The sequence below is a fragment of the Capra hircus genome, chromosome 5, assembly GCF_001704415.2.
Source record: "Capra hircus breed San Clemente chromosome 5, ASM170441v1, whole genome shotgun sequence".
Lineage (NCBI taxonomy): Eukaryota > Metazoa > Chordata > Mammalia > Artiodactyla > Bovidae > Capra > Capra hircus.
Window position 1 is genome coordinate 10,491,527 of NC_030812.1, and position 25,363 is coordinate 10,516,889.

Sequence of the window (25,363 nt, forward strand, 5' to 3'; positions counted from 1 at the left end):
AATTATTTTCCTTAGATGGACACACTGGCGGTTTGCGAAGCAAGTACTGATTTGCTCTATGGAAGATAATCTTTGATCAGTTTTGACTAATGTTTATATTTGTGTTGTGGGAATATTTTTTAATGAAACATTCTCAAATGCTTTCATATTAATCCCATTTTTTATAAGCTAATATTTTATTTTTCATGAGTGTATTTATTAGAAGTCTTGAAACCTATTTCCCCATTCATTTTCAAATTTATAAAAATGAATTATATTTATTTTATAATTTACAAGTAACAGTGGAAAATTTTGCTGGAGTAACATTTAGTCCCCCAAAGTACTAAAAAAGGTATTTTCTTTATTGATCATATAAAATGTGTGTCTTCCTAGCAACTCAAGTGTGGTTAGTATAGCATCTAAAACATTAAAGAGTAGCTGCCTGGAGGGAGGTTAACAAGGCCAAATGTGCACCATCTAGTGGTAACACAGACGTAGTGCAGCTTAATTTGACTGAAGGTAGTCTTCCAGGGCTGTGGTTACAACTCGGATGCCTGTAGTATATATGGGAGAAATGGGAGAAAAATCAGTTATCCATCAGTTATCACATCTCTGTGGGCTTCCCTGGTGACCCAGTGGTAAAGAATCCGCCTGCCACTGCAGGATACGTGGGTTCAATTCCTAGGTTGGGGAAGATCCCCTGGAGAAGGAACTGACAACCACTCCAGTATTCTTGCCTGGGAAATCCCGTGGACGGAGGAGCTTGGCAGACTACAGTGCCCCGGGGGTCACAAAATGCCTTAGTGACTAAGCAACAACAAAACTCACATCTCTTTAATTATGGAGCTGTGATGTAAGCACATGACAAAATAAACAGGATGCCGGGGAATATATTTTAAATTGAGAAGTAAAGAACAATGCAAGCTCTGTTATGAATAGCGCTAGGGAATGGCAAGTTCATGGCAAACCCAGCAGCTGATCTTTGTGTTCAGTTGATTGTTGTCATTCAAGAACACAGAGGCACTGTGACTAGACCTTCCAGGTTTTTAAGAGAACCTGGAAATCTGAATTTGCGTATGAAATCTTCTGATTTTAATATGTTGGCTCTTTGTCTTTTTTAGGTGTGACATGACCTCACCTTAAATACATCTTGGGGCTACATTTAGCCATTGTGAGATCTTGTCTTTCTTTCTTTTTTTTTTTTTTTAAAGAGCTGAATTTATTGACTTTCATTTCTTTAAGAGGACAGAAAAATTTTAGACATCTTCCAGCAATGTTGTGAAGTGAGACTGGATTTTAAAGTTACTGAATCACTGCTGGATTGGGTTTTGGTTGAAAATTCTTTTTATTCAACACTATTTAAGATGCCAAGGCTATAGCTGTGAATAGGACAAACTCTTCTCACTGGTCTCTCCCAGTGCTGCACCTTAAAGGGAACAGCCAGTAATGCAGTCCCAGAGTGTGGCCACTTTCTGCAGGATTTACAGTGAGATGTTTGGATATAACTTTTCAGTGTTATCTTGGTTCTTGAACTCCATTAGGAATTTAAGTTCATGGTTGATGTTACTTTGATTTATTTTTCTTATAACTTCCTACTGGGCAACTTGGGGTTCTTAAAAAATAGCACAAAATTAGAGTTTGCAATACAGGGCAGGACGAAACACTGAGACAGTTGTTTGTTACTTTCTGTATTTCCCCAGAGCCCTTAACCTTGACCACATCTTTTATCTGCACAGAGGAAGTGAATAGAGAGAAAAAGGAAGAATGATCAGGATTCTGAATCCTTTGAACTTGTTCAAACAGTAGGAGAGGCAGAGTGAAATGAAAGGAGCCATTAATAGTGGTATGGCCTAGCTCCTTCTCCCAGGCTGCCTCTGTTCCCTCTTTTAAACGTCACATTTAAAGGCAAGCATAGTCCTTCCATTTGCCCCACGGATCCCTACCACCCCTTAAGTTCTCTGACCTGATGTGTGACTACTTTCTCATTTGCTCTTTCTGCTCCACAGTCACATCACATGTGATCCCTTTTACACCACCGTGTTGGTGTCCTGTCTGCCTGAAATAGTATACTCACAGACAGCCACTTATTCTTGACCTCCTACATGTCGTTGCTCAAGTGTTGCTTTCTTATGTCCGTCCTGACTGCCCCGTTGAGAATTATATCCCCTGTGTCCCAATCCCCTCTGGTTTGCTCTACTCCCCCCGTCAAATAGCACTCAGTACCTTTTAACGTAATATATGATTATTATGTTTATTTCATGTCCTCTGTTAAAACAAACATAAGTGCTCTGGGGGGTAGAGCTCTTTGTCTTGTTTGTTTACTGATGTGTCAGAAAACAATGTGTGTGATGTATGGAAACTCAGTATATATTTTTTAGGTGAAAGAATGTTGAAGTTCTTGTTCACTTAAGTCTGTGCGTACTTCCTACAGTCTGCTGCAATGGAAAGCTTTCTTGCAACAAACTATATCATGTGTTGGCTTATGATCCAGTTTGTCTTTGGACTTGGACTTGTGTGTGTGCTCCATCCTGTCCAACTCTTTGCGACCTCATGGACTTTGGCCTGCCAGCCACCTCTGTCCATGGAATTTTCCAAGCAAGAATACAGGACTGGGTTGCCATTTTCTTCTCCAGGGGATCTTCCCTACCCGGAGATCGAACCTGTGTCTCTTGTGTCTTCTGCATTGGCACATGGGCTCTCTACCAGCTGAGCCACCAGGAAAAACCCGTTTTTGTCTTTATTACTAGAAATGCATGTTAAGATGAAAGAAATATTTGTTTGTTTGGTGCCTAAATGCACGTTAGAAGTAAAAAAAAAGTTTGAATGTATGCTCTTAACATAGAGGGCAGTCACTTTGTATAGCTAACTAGTATTAAAAACTGCAAAAAAAAAAAAAACCCACAAAAAAACAAAAAAACAAAACTTGGTTTTAGGGCAACAGAAAGAACCAAGAACATGAGGTCAAAAGGCCTGTAATGGATCCTGGTTACCCCTAAGGTTAGCTGTTTATTATTTCTGAGTGTCAGTTACCTTTTCTTTAAAATAAGCATAATAATAATAATAGAATCTGTCTTATTTACCTTATAAATGCTTGATGATGTTTTCCCTGTTAATCCATGCTTGTTTCCTTCAACAATTAACCCAACATATATCTGAATTTGAGACTCGTTTATTTATCTGTTCACTTGACAGATCACCCTTTAACATACAAGCTCCACAGGGAAAAGCCTGCATCTTTGTTTTTTTGGTATTGTTTTCCCAACCTTAAACACAATGCCATATGATAGTTGTTCAGTAAAAATACTGTTGAATGAATAATTAAGCAAATTTAAGCCATGAAATTCACATGGCATAATAATAGTAAATCGGCTTGTAGTCAAGTGGAGAATCCCAGGGACAGGGGAGCCTGGTGGGCTGCCATCTATGGGGTCGCACAGAGTCGGACACGACTGAAGCGACTTAGCAGCAACAGCAGCAGTCAAGTGAAGAGAAGTGAAATTTGCTCAGTCGTGTCCGACTCTGTGACCCCATGGACTATACAGTCCATGGAATTCTGTAGGCCAGAATACTGGAATGGGTAGCTTTTGCCTTCTCCAGGGGATCATCCCAACCCAGGGATAGAACCGAGGTCTCCTGCATTGCAGGCAGATTCTTTACCAGCTGAGCCACAAGGGAAGCCCAAGAATACTGGAGTGGGTGGCCTATCCCTTCTCCAGTGGATCTTCCCGACCCAGGAATCGAACCGGGGTCTCCTGCATGGCAGGCGGATTCTTTACCAGCTGAGCTATCAGGAAAGCCCTGTAGTCTATTACAATAGTCCAAATGTCTGTTGTTATTGTCACCATCTAAACGCTCATCATCATCAATATGTACTACTCAGGCTTCTATAATCCACGACCAATGGGGTGAGTGTCTCCTAGGGTTGCTCCTATAACTTACAAGTTCAGGGAATTAATACAGAGAACACTTTGCTGATCTGATGATGTTGTTACAGGTCTCTAAGCTGGCTGGTGTTTTGGTCAAGCATGGTGTCAAGAAGGGTGACACCGTGGTTATCTACATGCCCATGATCCCACAGGCGATGTACGCCATGTTGGCGTGTGCCAGGATAGGAGCCATCCACAGTCTCATATTTGGGGGATTTGCATCCAAAGAGCTAAGCACTCGCATTGATCATGCAAAGGTAAGTGCTTTGTTTGGAGAAATCAAGCAATAACCACATATAGTACAGCTGTGTTCATCTGCAAGTGAACCATGCAAGAGCGATAGTATTTACTGCTGCTGCTGCTGCTGATGCTAATTCGCTTTAGTCGTGTCTGACGCTGTGCGACCCCATAGATGGCAGCCCACCAGGCTCCCCCGTCCCTGGGATTCTCCAGGCAAGAACCCTGGAGTGGGTTGCCATTTCCTTCTCCAGTGCATGAAACTGAAAAGTGAAAGTGAAGTCGCTCAGTCGTTTCCGACTCTTCGCCACCCCATGGACTGCAGCCCACCAGGCTCCTCTGCCCATGGGATTTTCCAGGCAAGAGTACTGGAGTGGGGTGCCATCGCCTTCTCCAAGTGTTTGCTAGATCCTCTTATCAAATGAGATAAAGTTGACTTTTTACTTGGCATACACTATTAACCAAACTTTTATTTTTGAGTCCGTCCTGTGTGAAAGATATCATCCTAAATACTGTGAAGAGTATGACACATAAGGTGCAAGTCTTTCAAGTTAACTTGCCATTTACATTTGGATGTGTGATACATTTAAGAAAAAGAATAACTAATATGCTCATTCAGCATTATTTATTAAGCTTCCACTCTGTGTCTGGTACTCTCCTTGGAACTGGTTAATAAATGATACTTATCACATGGATGGGGCACATGACTAGTTTTATAACCTATATATTTCCACGAATATAGCATAGTGGTTAAGAGGGAGTGTCAGGGACGGGTGAAGTTATACATTTAGATGGGGTACTGACATCACAAACTTGAAAGGCTGTTGTGAAATATCATTGAGATATTGAATTTAAAACACTTGACATGTTGTCTGGCATATAGTACCCATTAAAAAAAGATGTGCTGTTATTACTCTATGAATTTAGAGCAGGGATTAGCAAACTTTTTTCTATAAGTTACGGGTTAGTAAGTATTTTAGGCATTGTGGATCACATGTGAGCTTCTGTTGAAACTATGAAGCTGTGTTGTTGTAGCATTAAGCACCTCAGAAGTGAAGAGCATGCAGTGTCCCAACAACACTTTACAGAATGTAATCTGGGCAGGACTGGGCTCTGAATCATAGTTAGTTTTCAGACCCCTAATTTAGAGACAGGAATGATTTCTCTTAGTTGGAGTGGCTGAAGAAGGCTTCCTGAAAGAGGTGAGATTTGAGTTATATAATATCTTGGTTATGATTCAGCTAGTTGAAAAGAATGATGTAGTCGGATCCAAAAGGTGAGAAAAAGAATTAGAGTCTAGCATTAGAGTCAGGAAAGGGTACAATCCTTTTGAAGGACAGCAAATAGATCACTGTGGACAGAGGAGCCTGGCAGGTAGGTTACAGATCATGGGATCAAAAGAGTCAGACACAGCTGAGCAACTAACACATGAGATACATTGTTTTTTATAAAAAGCTTTTATATGACATGGGGAAAAAACATATACACACACACACACGTAATAAGAATTTATAAAACTTATGCTGCATCACTGGCATTTTTCATTCATAACAACACACACACACACACATCTGACCTTTAAAAATATAATAAAAGGATACCTGATTTACTTTTTCCTTTCTTTCCTTTTAAAAGGCAGCTTGAAATAGTGGAAAGAGGAACGTTTTGAAAGCAATCAGAACTGGCCCTCTTTCTGATTCCACCACGTATAAGCTGGGGCTCACTATGCCACTGGCACTGGGCCTCAGTTCCGCGAATACTGAATGATGTTGAAAACTAGAAAGTGCTATATATGCATATATTTGGCACAATATAAACCTTCCCTAGAGGAAACATATTGTAACCAGAAATCAAAATTCAGGAATGGATGCACCTTCTGGGATTGATTTTTCTGTCTCCTGAATAATTTATCTGTCTCCTTTGCTTTGGATTTCTCTGTGAAGAAGCAGTGTACTTAAAAGAACAAAGGCATGTTTGTTTTGTAAATTACTGAGAATTTTGGTTCCATGCCACAAGTATTTTGTTGAGAGCTTGTGTTATGACAAACGTTGTACCAGGCATAGGAGACAGGAAGGTACTGGGGCCCAGATTTGTCCGTGGAGAGCTCCCTGTGCAGAGGTGGGGACGAAGGAGCACCTTGACACTACATGGATATCTGAGGCCTGCTCAGAATCTACCAAGGAGGGAAGACTCACCTTGAATCTTACGGCTACACCTGCGCGTATCTTGAAGAATGACTAGCCAATTGTCGGGCAGAGAGAATGCCAAGTGTGTCTTAATGACAAGAGCAGACTCAGACTCTGTGGGACTTGAAACTTAAATTGTTTGAGGGCCCCTTTAAGAAACATATGACAAATTTATAATAAAATTTCGTGAAAATGAGTATGCATTTGAAATGAGAAAGAATCATAAAAAATATTAGAGATTCCAGTCTCTTCCTTCTGAGGTCACTTCAGGTGTGTAAGCAGAGAGGCTTACATGAAAAATCTTAGAAATGCTTATTGATAGCAGTCAGGCTGGGTCTCTCCCCTCTTAAGAAATGCTACAACTTCAGTAACAACCAGCTGTTATGTGGGCGTATGCAAGTGAGGGGACTCTAAGCTTCCATTTCACTGGTTCATGGCAACTTTACATCTACCTGGCTTAATGAATTTTTTGGAAAGTATTTTTTTAACAGCTCCTGTTTGTTGGCCAAAAGCATCATTGAATGTGGAATTCTGAACAGGTAAGTGAGATTTATGTGGAAGTGGTTAGGGCTATAACGTTTATTTAAAAGTAGTTAAATAGTTTCTTGGTTTTCAGGCCATTTATTTAAGAGAGAACAGAATGAAACATTTCTTTAGAAGTGTTAAATTGCCAGCCTGTACCTGAAATACTGTGGTTGCCTTAACTAGGATGGCTCAGCTTTGTCATTTGTTTGTTTTCCACTGTAGCCCAAGCTGGTTATTACAGCATCATTTGGCATTGAACCCGGAAGGAAGGTAGAATACATACCGCTTGTAGAAGAAGCGCTGAGAATAGGACAACATAAGCCAGATAAAGTTCTCATCTATCATCGTCCAAATACGGTAATCTGAAGATTGAATTTCGTTCTTGCTTATGGTGGTGTGCTAAGGATGATTCTTGTTGACTATTTGACAGGAGCACTTGATTTGTAAACTCTTAAGTATCCTTTAAGAATGTCACTATTTGGGGCAAAAAACAATGATATTTTCTGTCTTCATAAAAAAACTAAAAACAAAAAGATTGAAATATAGAAATATCTGGAACATTAATGAATTGGATCCAATGAATATTCTATTGTGGTATCCTTTATTAATTTATGCTATAACTTTAATAATAGTACAGTTGACCCAAAGCAGGGTTTAAAGATGTGAGCCCCCGGACAGTTGAAAATCTGCTTATGACTTTTGACTCTCCCATGAATTTAACTAATAGCCTGTTGTTGAAAGTAGGCTAGAGAAAAGAACTGTATTTATCTGAATCATATTTATCCATATTGTAAGTTTATGTCTGTTTATAAGATGAATTGTCTATCAGTACCGGCATCAATATTGTCTTATATGATACAAAGCACCGCAGATGCACTGTATATATTACAACACTAGACATCAAAAATGAAAAGATAATGTGAAAAAGAAATTCATATTTAGTTACAGCTGTAATGATTTATGCATCCATAGAAAAGAACCAACAATACAATTGCTTCATGATAGCCCGGCCTATACTCTAATGAATGAAATATACAGTTTTTATGGCATATGGCATGACCTTATAGTCATATTCATACTAAAATTTTGGAAACATTGTTAAATTAAAAAAAAAATCACTTCCCTGTGATGATAGGCTGATACCCAGTTTCTCTAAGTACCAGAGAAAGAGGTATACTGTACAGTAATGTAATTGTAAGTTAGGAAACAGTAGGAAAACTGATTTTATATTAAATATCACTTACTTTATGCCTATGTAAAGACAAACCAGTATCTCCACATATGTATTCATGACATAGCTTTTTCTTAACTTTTTTGATATTTCTAAGTAGTATGGTTCATCTGAGAGTTTTTCAAATTGCTATAAATCTTCAAAAATTTTTCCAACATATTTACTGAAAAAAATCGACATGTGAGTGGACCCTTGCTCTTCAAACCTGTATTGTTCAAGGTTCAACTGTACTAGAAACATTTACTGACAGCTTACCGTATAATTTTTAAGACACTCCGTTCATGGATAATTTTTTAAAAACTTCCTGATAACTTTATGAGCTTGGCATTATTCCTGTTTTAAGGAAGAGAAGTCCAGGAAAAAGCGATAAAGTAACTTGTCCAGCTAGCATCAGGGTCATGATCTGAATGCGTGCATTCTGACAGTATGCTTAATCTCTCAGCTACCTAGTCCTGTGGTGAGGTGTGATTAATTTCTTTCTAAAATGTCTTTTAAAAACGTTAGAAAGAGTAATCCGTCTGGAAATAAAAACTATGTTCAGGAAAACAAAATATGAATATTCTAAACAGATAAATTATCTGTGATCCATGAAGGAAGAAGAAAAAGCAGTATAATACATAAATGACTGTATTTTACAATGCTTTTTCCTAGTAAATTTGCCCAAATAATCAGCTTATTTCTACATTCCAAGCTAGGTCTCCAGCTATTTATAGTTAGACTGACTTGGGTTTCTAGCAGATTAAAATTTTTTACAGAAGGAAAATTGCAAGTGTGCAAAGAATCGTGCATAATTTGTAGAACTCTTGAGAGATTATCTGTGAAAAATGCTTAAATGACAAGATATAAGAACAGAGAGCATTAGAGCTCTCTCACTTTGATTACCACCTAGAAGTCCCATCACCACATTATATTCCAGTGTAGTTTGAGTAGTCTGTGCTTCCTCAGGAAAGGCTGCACTCAGTGATTTTAATATTTTCAATGTTTTGAAGGAGAATTTTAAATTTCTTTCAGATGACTTCCAGCATGTTTTTAAGAAAAGCTTGTTGCTGTTGAGTCAGGGAGTGTAATTCAGTAATACAGAAGGCTTTGAGTAAGAAACGGTTAGGGGAGGGGTAGGAACATAATAACGTAAGTGTCAATGTGTGTATGCTATTCACACGTATATGAATTCATGCAGAATTTACAAAGAACTTAAGGCTAGGCCCATAGTACCTTTGGACATTCTTTATTCAATTCTTACATTCTTGTAAACCAGTAAGTGAAGTGAACTTGCTCAGTTGTGTCCAACTCTTTGAGACCCTGTGGACTGTAGCCTGCCAGGCTCCTCTCCATGGGATTCTCCAGCAAGAATACTGGAGTGGGTTGCCATTTCCTTCTCCAGGGGACCTTCCCAACCCAGGGATTGAACCCAAGTCTCCCGCATGGCAGGCAGATAGTTTATCCTCTGAGCCACTGTAAACCAGTAAAGTAGATGTGATTACTGGCCCAATTTTACAGATGAAAAAACTGAGTCATGGACAGGTCACACCACAAAGTCACAGCCAATAAGTGGTAGAGCCAAGATTTAAACTCAGTTTAATGACTTTTAACCAATGAGATATATGCTGGTTTCTTTTGCTTTATAAATGCTGTGGATATGGATATGTTTCCAATCAGATTTTTCTCAAGCAAATACCATCTTTTACCTTTTTAATTATTAATATTTGCATACATCTCTGTTTAACATTCACATCTTAATACAATATTATGCATATTGTAGGCACTCAGATTATTATTATTATAATTTTTGAGATATAATTTAATACATTAAGATAGATCATAAGAGTACATTTTGATGCATTTTCAATATTGCATGCACCTGTATAACTCCATCCAAATCAAGATAGAGAATTTTTCCATATTTGTTCCTTTTTCCAGTCAACTATTCTCCATTCCTAGAGGCACATGCTTTCTGATTTGTACTGTCATAGATTTTTTTGTTGTTGTTGCTTCATTCCCAAGCTTCAAATAGATGGAATCATACTATGCATAGACTTTTATGTCTCCCTTCTTCTGTTCAATATAATGTTCTTAAGATACACTTCTTGTGTGTCATGTATCAATAGTTCATTGTTTTTACTTTTGAGTAGTATTTCATAGCATGAACATATAAAAAATTGTTTTTCTACCCTTCTATTTATGGAAATTTGGGTTATTTCCACTTTGGAGCTATTATGACTAGAGCTGCTATGAGCATTGTTAATCAGGGCTGTGTGTGGATCATGCATTTCCATTTCTCTTAAGTAAATATCTAGAGCTAGTATTGCTAATTCATATAGTAGATTGCCGGGGTCCAGCCCTGGTGGATCCAGGGAATCTGAAGCAGGGATGGAGTCAGCGTCTGGGAAAGGACTATTTAAATAGAAATATAAAGAGAGATTAGGGAAGTATAGTAGGAAAATTGGTGGAGAAAAGAGGCTGAATATGTTGGTTTACATGGAAAGTTAATAAAACCTTGAGACAAGAGGTTTGCACCATCTATGTAGGCCAGTGGCGCCCACTTGAATAGTGGAGGGTGCCCCGCCTTGGGCTCCCTCTCGCGTGGGTCTTAGAAGCCAGGGCAAGTAAGTAGACGTGGTGAGCTTCCACACTCCAGATGGGAATTCAGCCTGAAAAGGAGAGGGAGGGAGGGGGAGAAAGAGAGAAAGAGAGAGTCGACACGGGGGGAGCCAGATTTCCAAGAAACCAGTTTGAGAAACTGGTCGGAGAAACCGGCCCATCCTTTATTGTTCAGGAAAGCTTTTTATACTTTTGGTTGTACATAGAGATCAATGGATGATACAAAACTAGGCAGTGTCAACAGCCCTGACTCTTATTGAGACCAGGCTTTCTCTCTGCATACCTAGCTGTATACACAAATCTTAGGTGATTTGCATCATCTGACCAGAAGGCCAATTAACATTTTACAGCCCTTTTCTGATAAGGGTAATAGTGTTGTTCTTCCCAAAGTCTGGTGCCACTCTCAGAAAGCACTAAATAAAGTTACATTCTTACATAGCAAGGACACAACAATTTATAACAAAGAAGAGGAGTACAGTGATTTATAACAAAGAGAAAATTCATTAACTCAAAAGTCTAGTATTGCTAACATCAAAACTACTATATTCCTATTTCTGCATCCTGTTTACATTGATTAATATCCTCCCAGGTGCCTAAAAGATAAAGGATATGGAGGCCTGGCAGTAAACATTAACTCAACAATGAAACCCTTCACCAAACTAATTCTTAGCTCTAAAAGGCTCTATATCTTTAAGATGTTTTAAGCTTCATGCCTCTCACAGCTGGGGGGCTGTAAATAATCACAAGTTGTAAAAGTCCGGGGGAACCTGTCAGGCAAGTTAGAGAGCCATCAGAGGGATTTGAGCTGAAACATTCCTTTCATATGCAGGAGACTAGTTGGATCTCTAAGTTAACTTTTTCCAGAGAAAGGTGGTCGGGGATAGCCCCCTGTAATGTCAGAATATTATAGTATAGCAGACAGTAAACAGACAGATTTTGGTTTCGGGTAGATGCTCAGGCAGAGGACCCCTTGCGGACCCCTCTCCGCATGACCTTGTCATGGGTGGGATCTCCCATGCTGGCTCCCGGCAGTAGATGTATATTTGACTTTCCTAAGAACTTTGACACAATTTTACATAGTGGACATAATCATTTTACTATTCCAGGAGAAAATTATGAGAGTTCTAGTTGCTCATTTTCTTTATCGTTTGATATTTTATAAAAATCTACTTTGATATATAACTATTTAATCTTGTACTTCCTGTTGTATGATGTAACTTTTCCCCATGTCTTTCTTTTTAACAGTAATGTGTTTGTATTTTTTTAAAAAAACTCTCATAGATAAGATTTTGGGATCTTAAGTTTTTCATCTGGTCTGTTTCTGCCTTTTAAATAAAATATTAATATTAAATCCATGTACATTTGATTAAAAAAGATGATAGCCTTCTCTTTCCTCTTAATAGGTGGAGATCCACTGTTGCTTCCCCCCTCCCATAACTAGTTCCCTTTCTCCCTCTCTTTATTTTTCCTGAGACCTTTCCTCTGTTTTGACTTTCTTTTATTTCAGTTGGATATCTCTTGTCCTTATTCTGACCTTCTGTTGAGGCAGTAATTAAGCCCAGTGGATTGGCTTTCCTTTGAGTTTAGAAAAGATACAAATTATGAGCCTCGGTGATGCATCTCATAGCTAGGATTGCTTTTTTGCCAGAGGAGATAAAAACCTGGCTGCCACTCCTAAGCCTCAGGGAGGCTGTGATGGTTCAATTGGCAGGTCACATCAGTCACCTCTTGTGCTCCCCCAGGACTGCCTTTTAAGAGTGATAACAACTAGGAGGGATATGTCTATAGAAGTAAATGCATGTATGAAAAGGCTTATGTTGATTTTTTCCCCTGTCTTCCTTTCATTAGATCTTCTTTAAACATGCCTGCATTTCTTAGCCTGAAGAATAACCCTTCATTCAAATCCTCATTTTGTTTGAACTGCAGTTGTTTTTGTGATTACTCAATTGACATTTTTTTTATTACGCAGTGTGATGATTTTTTATAGGTCTGTAACTGTGATGCCCTAGGCTTGATAATTTGAATTGAGTTGTGTTTATCTGATGCATAAAAACAAATGGAAATGGAAATATACAGTTTGATCACAGTTAATCATATTTATTTATCTAAATGGTGCCTCCAGGACACATCCACGGTGGGGCTGGAAAAATCAGTTGGGCGTAAAACTTCCCCTTCTTGAAGGTCAATTCAGATTATTGTCTATCAATGTGCTTATTCATGTAGGCATTATATTTGTGATACTATTAATATATTGAAGTATCAGTTTGTAATTGTATCCATTTAAATATATGACCATTTTTTTTTACAACCCCAATCAATAAATTTAGGCACCAGAGAAGCGGAAATGACCTGGCTTTTAAAAATCTGTCAGTGTCTCTGAATTTAGTTGAGGGATTACCTGGATGAAGTGTAATGTTACATATGCTCTCTAGGTGGTGAACTTAATTTCAGTGAGGACTGTGTAGTCTTGCCTTGTGCCTTTACTAACAGCTTCAGCAACTGTAAATTTCCTGTTTCGTTATCTTGAGATTAGTCAACATTTCAGAAAATAACTAGTCATGTACTGGATCATAACTCTAATTAAATAGCTATAACTCTCTGCTACAGTAATTTTTCCATAAGCCACTTTTTTCTTCTTCACTGGCTTGTTTCATTGGCACCTTTCAAAAACACCTAACTTAAGACGTGTCTGTCCAATTCATGGCTCTATTATCATAAGTTTACAACACAGAGCTTGGTTCTAGGAACACAGAAGAAAACACACATTTACCATATTAGTATCGTTGGTAGAGAAAATCTTGGGTAGCTTTGTATACATGTCACATACTCTCATTAATTTCAGAACTGATTTTTGTTCTTAAAAAAGTGAAAGTAGATCACCCCTCCTCCCCTCAAAGTGATTTAATATTCTCCTGTTTGGAAAAATGGCCACAATATTACCCTTAAATGGCCCTTGTGTAAAGAGAAACTTTAGTAGGTTAGTTGAGATTTCATTGTGAAGACAGTAGTTCCAAAGTAGAAAGAAATAGATTATGATCAATAGAAGTTAGTTTTTAAAGTTGATAGTGTACATACAGTTGTATAAACATGAACCTCTGTTAGTTAAGCTCTTACTGATGATGAAATCCTGCCTGCCTCACATTTAATTTCTTAAATATATCTCTAGGTTTAAATAAAACATTTTCTTCAATAAGTTCAGTTGAGGTCAACATCAAACTGTTGAATTTCTTATGAACGTTTATCCAAACTCATGACCCCGAGGTATTGAGTTATAGGTCTGCCATTTAGCTGTATAGGCCTAGATTTCAGGCAGACACTCAGACTAACTTAGATTTCGTTACTCTCCAGCATTTTCCTGATGGAATCTCCTTTGTTCAGCGCATATTCCTGTGCTTTGTTTTGTAGGATATGGTTCCCTTGGCTCCAGGTTGTTACCTTGATTGGGATGAAGAGCTCGCAAAAGCACAGTCGCATGACTGTGTTCCCGTTCTTTCTGAACATCCGCTGTATATCCTCTACACATCTGGAACGACGGGGTTGCCAAAGGTATGCCCTCTCTTGTTGCGTTCTTCAGTCACTCAGTCGTGTCTGACCTTTTGTGACCCCATGGACTGCAGCACACCAGGTTTCTCTGTCCTTCACTATCTCCCGGAGCTTGCTCAAACTCATGTCCATTGAGTTGATGATGCCATCCAACCATCTCATCCTCTTTCGCCCTCTCCTCATCCTGCCCTCAGTCTTTCCCAACATCAAGATCTTTTCCAGTGGGTCAGCTCTTCCCATCAGGTGGCCAAAATAGGCACTCTCTTAGGGATAGTTATAGTGACAGATTTTTTTGCATCAAGAATATTTGATTACTGATTGAAAATGTTTGCAGACTTTATCTTGAGGTTTAGGCTTAAGTATTTTATATCTTAAATACTGTGTCTAAATATATAGAACTATTTATTATATTTAATGCCAAATGCTTTGTCCTTATTTCATTAAAAATCTTCACAATATCAGCAATATCCAATTGCTTTAGTAAGGTATTAAAATTGATATATATTTGATTGAATATCAGTTGGCTTAATACAATTTTATAAAGTATATTTTAAGTGAAATATTTTTTAAACTGAGGTATAACTTTCATACAGTATGAAATTGATTTTTTATTTAGAGGAATTCAATTTATCATTATAAATGCAACTTGGAGAACTGGCCTAGACAGTTTGAACAACAGTAATTTATCCAGAGTGTTGAGCTATTGGATTTGCAGCACTGAAGATAGTCAAGGATTTTTAAGTCTTTTTACCCTGAAAGGTGTTTTCACAAAGCAAAGTTAACAATGTCAATATTCTTGAATGTGTCAGATACCATTACCACTTTCACCTGGTATCTCCAAATAACACTGTTTCTTTATATAACTTCATAAGGATTTGTGCAATCATCTTTCATCTTTATTAGGGAGTTCAATATTCATTAAATCACAGAATGTTAGTGGGCAAAGGGACTTTTAACAATCACTCAAATCCTATATGACATTGGCCTCTATTAATATTGGAACTCTGTAGCATCAGAATTCTGAACCATAACCTGTTAATATTCTCAAAATCGTGATTCTGTTAGTTTAGATTTAAGTAAAGGAAGATCAAGACTTAAAACATTTTATATGAAATTCACTTGCTTGTGAAAAAGAAAACATTTGGTGGAAGGGTATATTCTGTCTGTCGATAGACACAATGTTTTGTTACATTTTGGTCTACCGTCATGTTCCATATGTAGTTGGTACCCACACTTTTGTTGTGTGAATAAATAAATTAATGCATATACATAAAAATATTTGTGTCGTTGTAGAATCAAAGCCCTGTGCTTTTTTGAGAACTCTGGTCATCTGAAAAATAAATTTTCTTATATTGCAGATTGGTCTGTTTAAGCAGTCCAAATGATTACTGGATGCAGTCTGTCCCTTCCAGTTTTTGCAGTCAAGCATTATGTACCAGCCACAAAGAATCCAAATGAACATTTGGCTGTGAAACAGAAGGGACTAAGCAAGTTATAATCTAATATAAAAGTATCAACATGAGAGGAAACCACTGACCCTGAAAACATAGTAGAGCCTAACCAAAAAAATAAAAATCACTTTAGCTCCTTAAAAACCTGAAGGGATCTTATAAAAACTTTTGGTGCTACCTTGAGACTTTTAATCACTGAAATTCACTGTTGCCTGGACGGGGATCTATATGAGAGGGCAGAAGAAGAGTTTGCCATCAGTTTAAAACTGACTCAGCTAGTGTAGTGGAAATAAAATAAAAGTAATATATAAGGCATTCTATCTGAAAAGTGATGATTCCAGATAAAGAAGAAACCTAGATATCCCATGTTTTCTTTGCATCAAGAAGTACTTTGTGGAATTCTTAGATGCCCAAACTGATGATTGTTTGATGTTTCCATCATCCTCGTCTTTTGATTACATTAGTAGTACCATCCTGAAGATAAGTTTATTTCTATAGATTGGAGAAAGCTTTAATTGTTTGAAGAATTCTATTCACACTGAATTTAGTTCATGGATGTCCATTAGGTGCTAAAAGAGATAAAAAAATTAGTTAACCACAGTGCTTTCAGCATAGTGGGGTTGCAATATATAACAACACAGATAATGTAAGATAGACTGTCATCTTTCCCTAAGAGGGAAAAACCCTACTTCAGTCTCTTGAAGAAAAGATGAGTTTGAATGGCATCTGAAGGATTAACTTCCATTAGTTCAACAAATATTACTGAGCACCCCAATACATATCTGACCATCTTTTTAGAGTTCTGTGCTGGATACAGGCACTGAACAAAGAGCTATGTAATAGGTGATGTGTTATGAGGAGAAATGAAACAGAATAAGGGTGATGGAGAGTGAGAGTGTTGTTTTATCAGGGAGATGTCAGGGAAAGCACTCGGTGGTATGACATTTGAAGGATGAGTAGACATTTTCATCAGGTGACCTCGTGGGGAGGAGGGCATTCCAGGTTGATTGGGTCAATATAAGCAAAGACAGGAGCGTGTAAGGTTCCAGGATGGCTACTGCAGTTGGTGCGAAAAAAAGTAGAGAAATGGCCAGATTTATAGGCAGGGGATAATTGTTTAAAATTTACCAAGAAGTTTAGGTTATATACTACCTGTAAGGAATGAAGAGCACTGATGTTTCTCTAAGAGAGACAAAAATATGAAGGAAGGTAACCCTTGCGCCATTACACAATGGAAGCAAGGAGATTGGATTTCAAGCTGTGCTTAGTTTTGGACCATTTATTAGGGAGCAATCAAGGAAATTGAGTACGGGGGAAGAGTACAGGACTTTGAACCTGAGAACATGAGAAAGTGGTTTTGTTTATTTACTGAACTGGAAACAAAGGAGAATGGTTTGGGGCTGGGAAAACTGGGAGGTTTCGTGTATACTGAGTATGATGTCTTTTTGGGACATGAGCATGGAAATGCCCAGCCAGTAGCTGGAAATGAAGGTCTGGGTCCAAGAGTACATCTGGACTTGGAGATAGACCCTGGAATATCATCAGCTGTCGAGGACTAGTGTTTAATTCATGTGATTGAGTAGGCTTTACAGAGCAGGGCATGCAGAGTGGAAAGACAAAGTAGTCAATTTCAAGGCCTTTCAGAAATATTTCTCTTATCCCTTCAGTGGACTTTAGAATTTCAGTGGCATTGAAAGTATATGTTGCCAACAAATACTTTTGCCACTTATTTTATTTTACTTTTGAAATATATTACTTTTCATTTACTTAGCGCCATAACAGTACATGTTCTCTAACAGTGTAGAATATATTTCATACACCTTTGAATCTACTATGGCACTAACCTTAGAACTGGGCCATAGCAGATCCAAAATATTTAATAGTATACTTTTCCAGTTAGCTCCAGATTCCTCTTATTTTTAAAATTGAAATATAGTTGATTTATAATATTGTGTTAATTTCAGGTGCACAGCAAAGTGATTCAATCATATATATATATGTTAAAATCAATTCATAATTTAATAACAATCATGTGAACCAACAGTCCCACATATATATATAAATATATATTCTTTTAAAATATTATTTTCCATTATAGATTATTACAACATACTGAGTATCCTGATACCCCTTTATTCATAAGATTCTCATTTCATTTTTGGTAGGTATAATCAGGATTAATAGGATCTGAATTTTTAATATTGAGATTCCAGGAATAGAAATACAGGAAAGATGAGCATACATGAATTTATGAAACATTTAAATATAAATTTCATGTCATAATTTAGTTTGTTTTCTTGATCTTCATGAAGAAAAATAGTGTTGTGAACCCATAAAAATATTCTACTTAAAACTGCTCATTTCCCATAGGTGCATATAAGACACACACAATTCGGTCTGTTCTTTGGCTAGAATTTGCAGATCTATTTAGGGCATATTTGCATGTCTGCATCTGCCAACTCTGGATTTGTCAGATTGCTGTATGACAGGTTGATCTGCTAGCTGCTGCACATATTCTAGCATATTCGACAACTGAGCTGCTTTGCATACATTTCTGTATTGTTATGCGTGTTTATTCTGTTTGTTTTGGTTGACTATATTCCAGTTACTTCAAGGAACTACACAATAGAAGGATACCTCATCTGGATTGGGTGTCATTCTGGGAATGGGAGATTTAGTGATGGTGATATTTATCTTCTTTCAGCTTGCTGTCATTAGGTATGGTGATAACCACCCCCCCCCCAAAAAAAAAAGTGCCACGGGAGCACAGGGGAAAGAATTAGAAAGGAAGACGTAAGGAAGGTGGGAGATAAGGCCTTTGTTCTGTTGTGAGTTTTCTATAACTTACATCAACTTTTATTCCTACGTGTTAGGTGACTTATTTATATTCTAGACTATAGAGAAAAATAAGAGAAAGTTAAATAAAAAAACCTGTGGAAAAATTTTTTTAATATGTAGTACAATTTTTGCAGCTTCCCTTGTGGCTCAGCTTGTCAAGAATCTGCCTACAATGCAGGAGACCTGGGTTTGATCCCTGGGTTGGGAAGATCCCCTGAAGAAGGGAAAAGCTACCCACTCCAGTATTCTGACCCGGAGAATTCCATGGACTACAGTCCATGGGTTGCAAAGAGTCGGACATGACTGAGCGACTTTCACTTTCCCAATTCTTGCAGCTAAAGGCTGAACTCGCTACACCTTTGCCCCTGATCTCACAGTTGCTCAGATCCATAAAAAATTATACTGCTGCTGACTCTATCACCCATAGAGGTGGCTTCAGAGTCATCAGAAAGCCTGAAGCAAGAGATTTTATGTTTGAAGAAATATACCAAATGGAGTCATTCCATTTCTGCTAATATGACATTAAGTTCTGTAAATTTCAAGGATTTCTCTTGAACAAAGTATAGTTTTCATATATTGCTTATTCATTGTTCACTTTTTAAATCAGTTGACATATGTATTAATTGTCTATTCTATGCTGAAGATACAAAGATGTTCTACGGCACTGAGAGCGGAGGAGGAGAATGAGCAGTGGGTGGATGTTGTTAGTGCCCAGAGGCTCAGTGAAGTTTGCAGGACTTGGGCCGTGAAAAAGGAGGGAGAGCCTTTTAACACAAGCAGTGGCTTTGGATAGCTTCCAGAAGAGGCAGCACTTTCACAATGTTGCTAGGTACTCCTGTGATGAAGTAGGAGATAACCAGGTGCAGAAAAGGGGTAAGGGCTCATTTTAGGAAGAGGGGATATCATCTGTAAAACTACCATAAGAGCAAGAATATTGTTGGTTGTTGGATTTTTTTAAGTAAGCAGAGCCATACCTCATACTTTTCAACTCATTGACTCCAATGGTCCCATGGTGGTAGGTTTCTTTTTTTCAGGTAATATTTTTGTTTCCCCTTTCTTCTTCTTCTGTTTCTACTTAATTTGCCAGATTGAATTGAAATGTGTATATAAGCATGCATAGATACAAAGCATATGCCTGTGTGTGTGTGTATATGGACATTACGCATATGTATTTACATAGGTATGTGTGAATGGATATATAGTATACGTATGTATATTTGTGTGTTTGTCTTGTACAAGTCTTTACTTCCCTGATGGCTCAGCCGGTAAAGAATTTGCTCGCAATGCAGAAGACACAGGAGATGTGGGTTCGATCCCTGGGTTGGGAATATCCTCTAGAGGAGGGCATGGGAACCCACTCCAGTATCCCTGCCTGGAAAATCTCATGGACGGAGGAGCCTGGCGAGCTACAGTCCACAGGGTCGTAAAGAGCCAGACACAACTGAGTGACTAAACCCATAGCCCAAGTTACTAGTGGGGCTTAACTTAGGAAGTATGTTTTGTTGATTACTCTATGTAGACTTCTCCTACCTGAATATTTTGAGGTTTTCCATTTAAATTTTTATAGATCTATTATAAAAAAATTTTCGGGTAAGACTCCTAAACTCTTAATCTTACCGCGTATCTCAATCTTCCTTCCTTTTTGTACTACAACTGATGTTATTCCAACTGCATTCTTCTTAAACTGTAGCACCCAAACAGTACACACTTGATATAAACAAGTTTTCTGTTTTACAGTAATTGACCCATTTATGATATTTTGCGGCTTTCTCTGTTCCAAGGCAGCTCATTAAACTGGAAACCATAAAGAACCATCTGTGATTAACTGTTGTCTCATTCCTGGGGGATAAATAATTAGCCTTTAGTTTCCCTTGTGTGGATTGAATTTTTTTGAATATCTGTATACATTAAAAGTGTTTTGTATTGTTTAAAGAACACCTTCACATTGTCTACTTTTGTACTGAGATAGAATTCACTTTGTGTCTTTATTTGGGGCACAGAGTTTTATTCCCACCTGAATGTCTTTGAGTTTTCCAGAAGAATTTAAGTATTATGCTGATCCTACAAAAACCAAAGCAGTGTATTGGGAGGCTATAGGGCTTTTCTGAAAATACATTAGGTCATCTAATGTCTTTACTTTTAAGGAAGGTGGGATATAAGTGCATAAAGTAACAGATTCAAAAGAGTGAAATGCAGTGTGCTTGTGTTGTAGGGGTAAGCATTGATGGTCAACAGTATTTTTACCTCATAGTCAAATAGACTTCAGAATGCCAGTTTCTGTTGCTGGTTAATTTTGCATACTGGAATATAATGATTTGTGGTTTTTTTTTTTTAATTTGAGTACAGTTTATGCATTTTCAGAGGTTGAACAGAGTTTATCTGTTGCATTTTAATTATCATTACCTGGAAAATATGATTAGAAACAAAAATGCTTTATCATATTAATTTTAACCACATGTTAATATTATAAGAAAGAAACGATATTTTTAAAACTAATCTTTCAGTGTTTTTACTCTTTAACTTATGAAAGATCCACATGGAGAATATGATATTATGCACTTTTTTCCTACACTGTACTAAATAATCAGAAAATTGAAAGCTGTCATCTGAATATGTTAGGGGCAAGACCAGATTTCATATTGAGAATCTAGATCAATGAATAGAGAAATGATGCCAGATGAAAATTTTATACTCATTATTAAAAAATTAAAAGTAAGTGAATATTAAAGATCAGTGATAAACAGACATGGCTTTTCTGTCTCTGTTAGCTCTTTTTTCATTGTTTTTAATGAGAATCTCTGATAACAACCTCTAATTTTTTTACATTTCTGTCTTTTGTGTGGGGAAAAATAAGAATCAGTAATCGCTAGAATTGAGGAAATAATTTTGCTAGTAAGATGTTAAATTATTGACTGTATAATTTTAAGTTTTTCATGAAAATTTTCATTTTTAAGTCTTTTTTGGGGTCAAATACATTTAAGTAGCCACCATTATATAGACAAAGCAACACTGGTAAATAACCTTTAAAGAAGGGTTCACTTGAGAGGTAAGCAGAAATTTGGCAACTGGTCCTTTAAATTATCTTCCAAGGTTTACAAATGAATTACTACTCATTTATGTTCTCCTTAGCCTTTTAGTCCTTTCTATCACTTCTAGTTGATTACTCTTACTCTCTATCATTTAATATAAAAAAATTACCCTTTTGTAATGATATTAATTAAAAATGACCTCTAAATGCAGGGGCAACAGACAGGTGAAGAGAAATTCTAAAACATCTTAAGTGAAATCATGCCTGACATTAAATTTCACAGAATATTGATAGCATATTGCCTATGAAAAACCTCCTATTTTATCCTTTACCAAATGAATAAAACTTTTTAGCAAAGAGTGTTTGCAAGTTGATTCGTGTCAAATTCATCAAGATTTTGAACTGTAGGAAAAGATCTCAATAAGACAAAAAATTAGCAAAGTATATGGAAGACATGTACAGTATATACCGGTTGAAGACCTGCTCAGTTTACATGGGAAAATGCATGTGTGAAAATTATTGGCAGTAGCTTAGGATTTCTAATTCTCCCAAGATGATCAAAAGAGCCAGCTGCGTGCTACCCATGTCATACAAGCTAGAAAGCATACCTGTCAAATGCCAGCAAAGCGCCCTGTGACATTTGCCAAGAGACCAGGTGTTGCTGCTGGTAGATAAAATGTATTCCACAGCTGGATACCTATGTTTTATCAGTGGTACCTGAGGAAAGCAGCAATTTTAGTAACAGACAGAAAGTCAACTTCTTCTTCATTCTCCTGATTCATGTATGTGTGTTATAGTTACAGAGCTGTGCCAAAACAGTTCAACAAGTAGCATGCTCATTAATTAGAGCCATGTGTGCCCTTTCAGGTAAAATAATTATTTTCTTCACAGAGTGATTATAGCTGCTCTACTAAGAGAAGTTTGAAAATACTTGTGAGTGAACTATAACATATTTCTTAGCAAGCATTCACTTTCTTGCTCTGCGTATTTAACATCATTAAGTCATGGTGAGCCAATAATGATTAATGTTTATAATGAAGCAATAAATGAAATCAGTTAATAAATTTGCTGTCAGTTCTTATCTGTGGTGACTCTTGCACTTAGTTTTCAAATATTAATCTTGTATTAACATTAAATACATTCACTCAAGAATATCTGCTCACAAACTGATTCATGAAAGCTATAGTGCTATACTGTAACAATCAAATCTGTCAGCCTTAGATTTAACTCATCAGGAGTTAGATCTAAAGAACTGCTCAGCTCTAATACTGTGATAGCATGGTCCTTCAGGTTAGCATTTTAATAAGACTCCAGTTAGAATAGGACTGTTTCCTCTAGGCGTCGTATTATTATTTAGTACTATTAAGGAATAAATATCCTTATGGTGGTCTGTATCTTAGGCACATAGTTATCTTTGACCTTTCTGTGGACTTAATTTGGAAGTTTTCATTTTTGTTCTGGAAATATGTGTTACAATGCAGTGTTGATAATTGATGTTACCCCTGGAAATTTTTCTTTTGATTGCATGTGATTCTGTGAAATCATATTTTCTTTAGAAAGTCCAGAATGGTCTCTGAGAATGAATTCTACGAATGGACTGGTATGAGCAAATTAGTCTGTGTTTGTTATTGGAGGTGTCAAAGGAATGGTGATTCAGATACAATTATTCATACACGAAAGTCAAAGTTATTTATAGCTTTAGAATATGAAATACTTTAAACAGGAGCTTTTCTTAAGTGGATAGTATGAAGAAAGAGCATCTTTTAATACATCGTCTATTGATTTTAACTTCATCTCTTCTTTCCTTTAGGGTGTGGTGAGACCCACTGGAGGATACGCTGTAATGCTTAACTGGTCGATGTCTTCCATATATGGACTTAAACCTGGAGAGGTAATCATGGTTTTAAATTCACATTATATGACATTTATCTGATTAAGATATATGCATTTTATTTTCTGCTTCTTGTTTAGGTGTGGTGGGCAGCTTCTGACTTAGGCTGGGTTGTTGGACATTCCTATATCTGTTACGGACCTCTTCTGCATGGAAATACTACGGTTTTATATGAGGTAATAAAATAAAATTCATACCACATACACATAGTGTTAATTTCACTGAAAGTTTCTGAGAAGTAGTCTAAGTAGCAACAAAAAAAATTGAATGGAGACAGGGAACATTTTTATGTCTTCTTCCAGTTCAAAAATATTTCATAAGACAGAGAAGTACATAGAAAAAATACACAGCTATTTAAATTGTGTTGAACAAGGCCATAAAATTATATTCTGAAAAATATACACTAAAAACCTTTATGTCTATCCCTTTCTAGAAAATATCATTGGACTGATCCTGATTTAGAACCTTAGAAAACAGTCATCACAAAACAGAGATTCACCTTTTTGTGTTTTTAGAGAATTAATGGATTTCAACTGTATGGTTTCTTGATTTTAGCAGATATTTTTGGTGGTTTCTGATGATTGTTATATGTGTAAGGGAGAGGCTTCTAGACTGATCAGATTGAATCTTCATAGCTTTAAGATTCAGTTGCATGGATTAATGTTAACCAGGAATAATATTTTTGTGTGTATACTAGAAAATTATGCTCTTATGCCTATTCTATTTAATTTTAGTAAATGCCTTGTATAAATACTTAAAACACATGTCCATCAGATTTGTAGGATATCAGAAGTTGAGAGGAACAGTAAAATGATAGTTTGCTAAGTTCAGTTTCAGTTCAGTCGCTCAGTCGTGTCCGACTCTTTGCAACCCCATGAATCGCAGCACGCCAGGCCTCCCTGTTCGTCACCATCTCCCGGAGTTCACTCAGACTCACGTCCATCGAGTCTGTGATGACATCCAGCCATCCCATCCTCGGTCGTCCCCTTCTCCTCCTGCCCCCAATCCCTCCCAGCATCAAAGTCTTTTCCAATGAGTCAACCTCGCATGAGGTGGCCAAAGTACTGGAGCCTCAGCTTTAGCATCATTTGCTAAATCAGTACACAAAATAATCTTGGACTTTCGGGATAAAACACACAAGATGGGAGAATATGGAAATCCTTTTATAATTATATTAAAAATATAATTGCAAAAATGAAGTCAGGGAAATTTGAGTTGGTTACAGTTTATGTGGTTAAGTCCCTGTGAGTATAATTGTCTGTAGTTCAAACATCAGTGGTTGATAGGATGACTTTAAAAAATAGTCACCATATGCACTAGTATAATCTTATTTTCCCTTCTCACATTTGGAGATTTTTGTTCAGTTTAATGAGGAGGAGAAAAAAAATAATTAACTTATTAGAAAGCATTTGGATAAAAGGGAATGGAGTGAAATGTCATACAAGAAAGCGATGAAGGAATTGTGAATGGTTTAGTCTGATAATAGTAATATATTTAGTGCATATTTGTTAAGAATCTTTTGACATTTAAAGAGTTGCCACATAGTAATGTAGTAATGTGGAATTCCAGAGACCTAACTTTTGGACCTAATCAGAGAAAATTTAACTGTTCATTAGTAGAATAGGCAGCTTCTGAAATAGAAGGCTCTCTTTCACTTAAAGTCTTTCAACATCAAGACAGGAATCTGAAGAAGAGAATTTTATATGTGAGTGTAGATAATATTATTAGATTATGTCAAAGTTCTTTAAAATCTTAACATTCTGCCAGTAATGATTCTGAAAAAATGAGAGACTGTTCTTAATCTTTGTGGCAATCTCCTAGTCCCAGCCAACATTTAAAAGCATGATTATTCCCGCATTTTCAGCTGACCGGTTTTCTGTATTAAAATGCTCAGAGATATTAAGGCAAACTTTGACACAAATATTACACC

General features: G+C 37.0%; 1 protein-coding gene across 2 annotated transcripts in view; it reads left to right on the plus strand.

Moving 5' to 3' along the window:
- ACSS3 (acyl-CoA synthetase short-chain family member 3) overlaps positions 1-25,363 on the plus strand; it is a 165,062-nt gene that overhangs the window by 49,480 nt on the left and 90,219 nt on the right. Inside the window, exons 3-7 of one of the 2 annotated variants that reach the window (XM_013963698.2) lie at positions 3,974-4,162; positions 7,076-7,210; positions 14,088-14,228; positions 23,353-23,433; positions 23,514-23,609. In XM_013963698.2, coding sequence (XP_013819152.1) covers positions 3,974-4,162; positions 7,076-7,210; positions 14,088-14,228; positions 23,353-23,433; positions 23,514-23,609 — 642 coding nt within the window. Of the gene's footprint in view, positions 1-3,973; positions 4,163-6,250; positions 6,868-7,075; positions 7,211-14,087; positions 14,229-23,352; positions 23,434-23,513; positions 23,610-25,363 lie in introns of those variants that run through there. The other variant, XM_018047605.1, reaches the window with a different exon arrangement.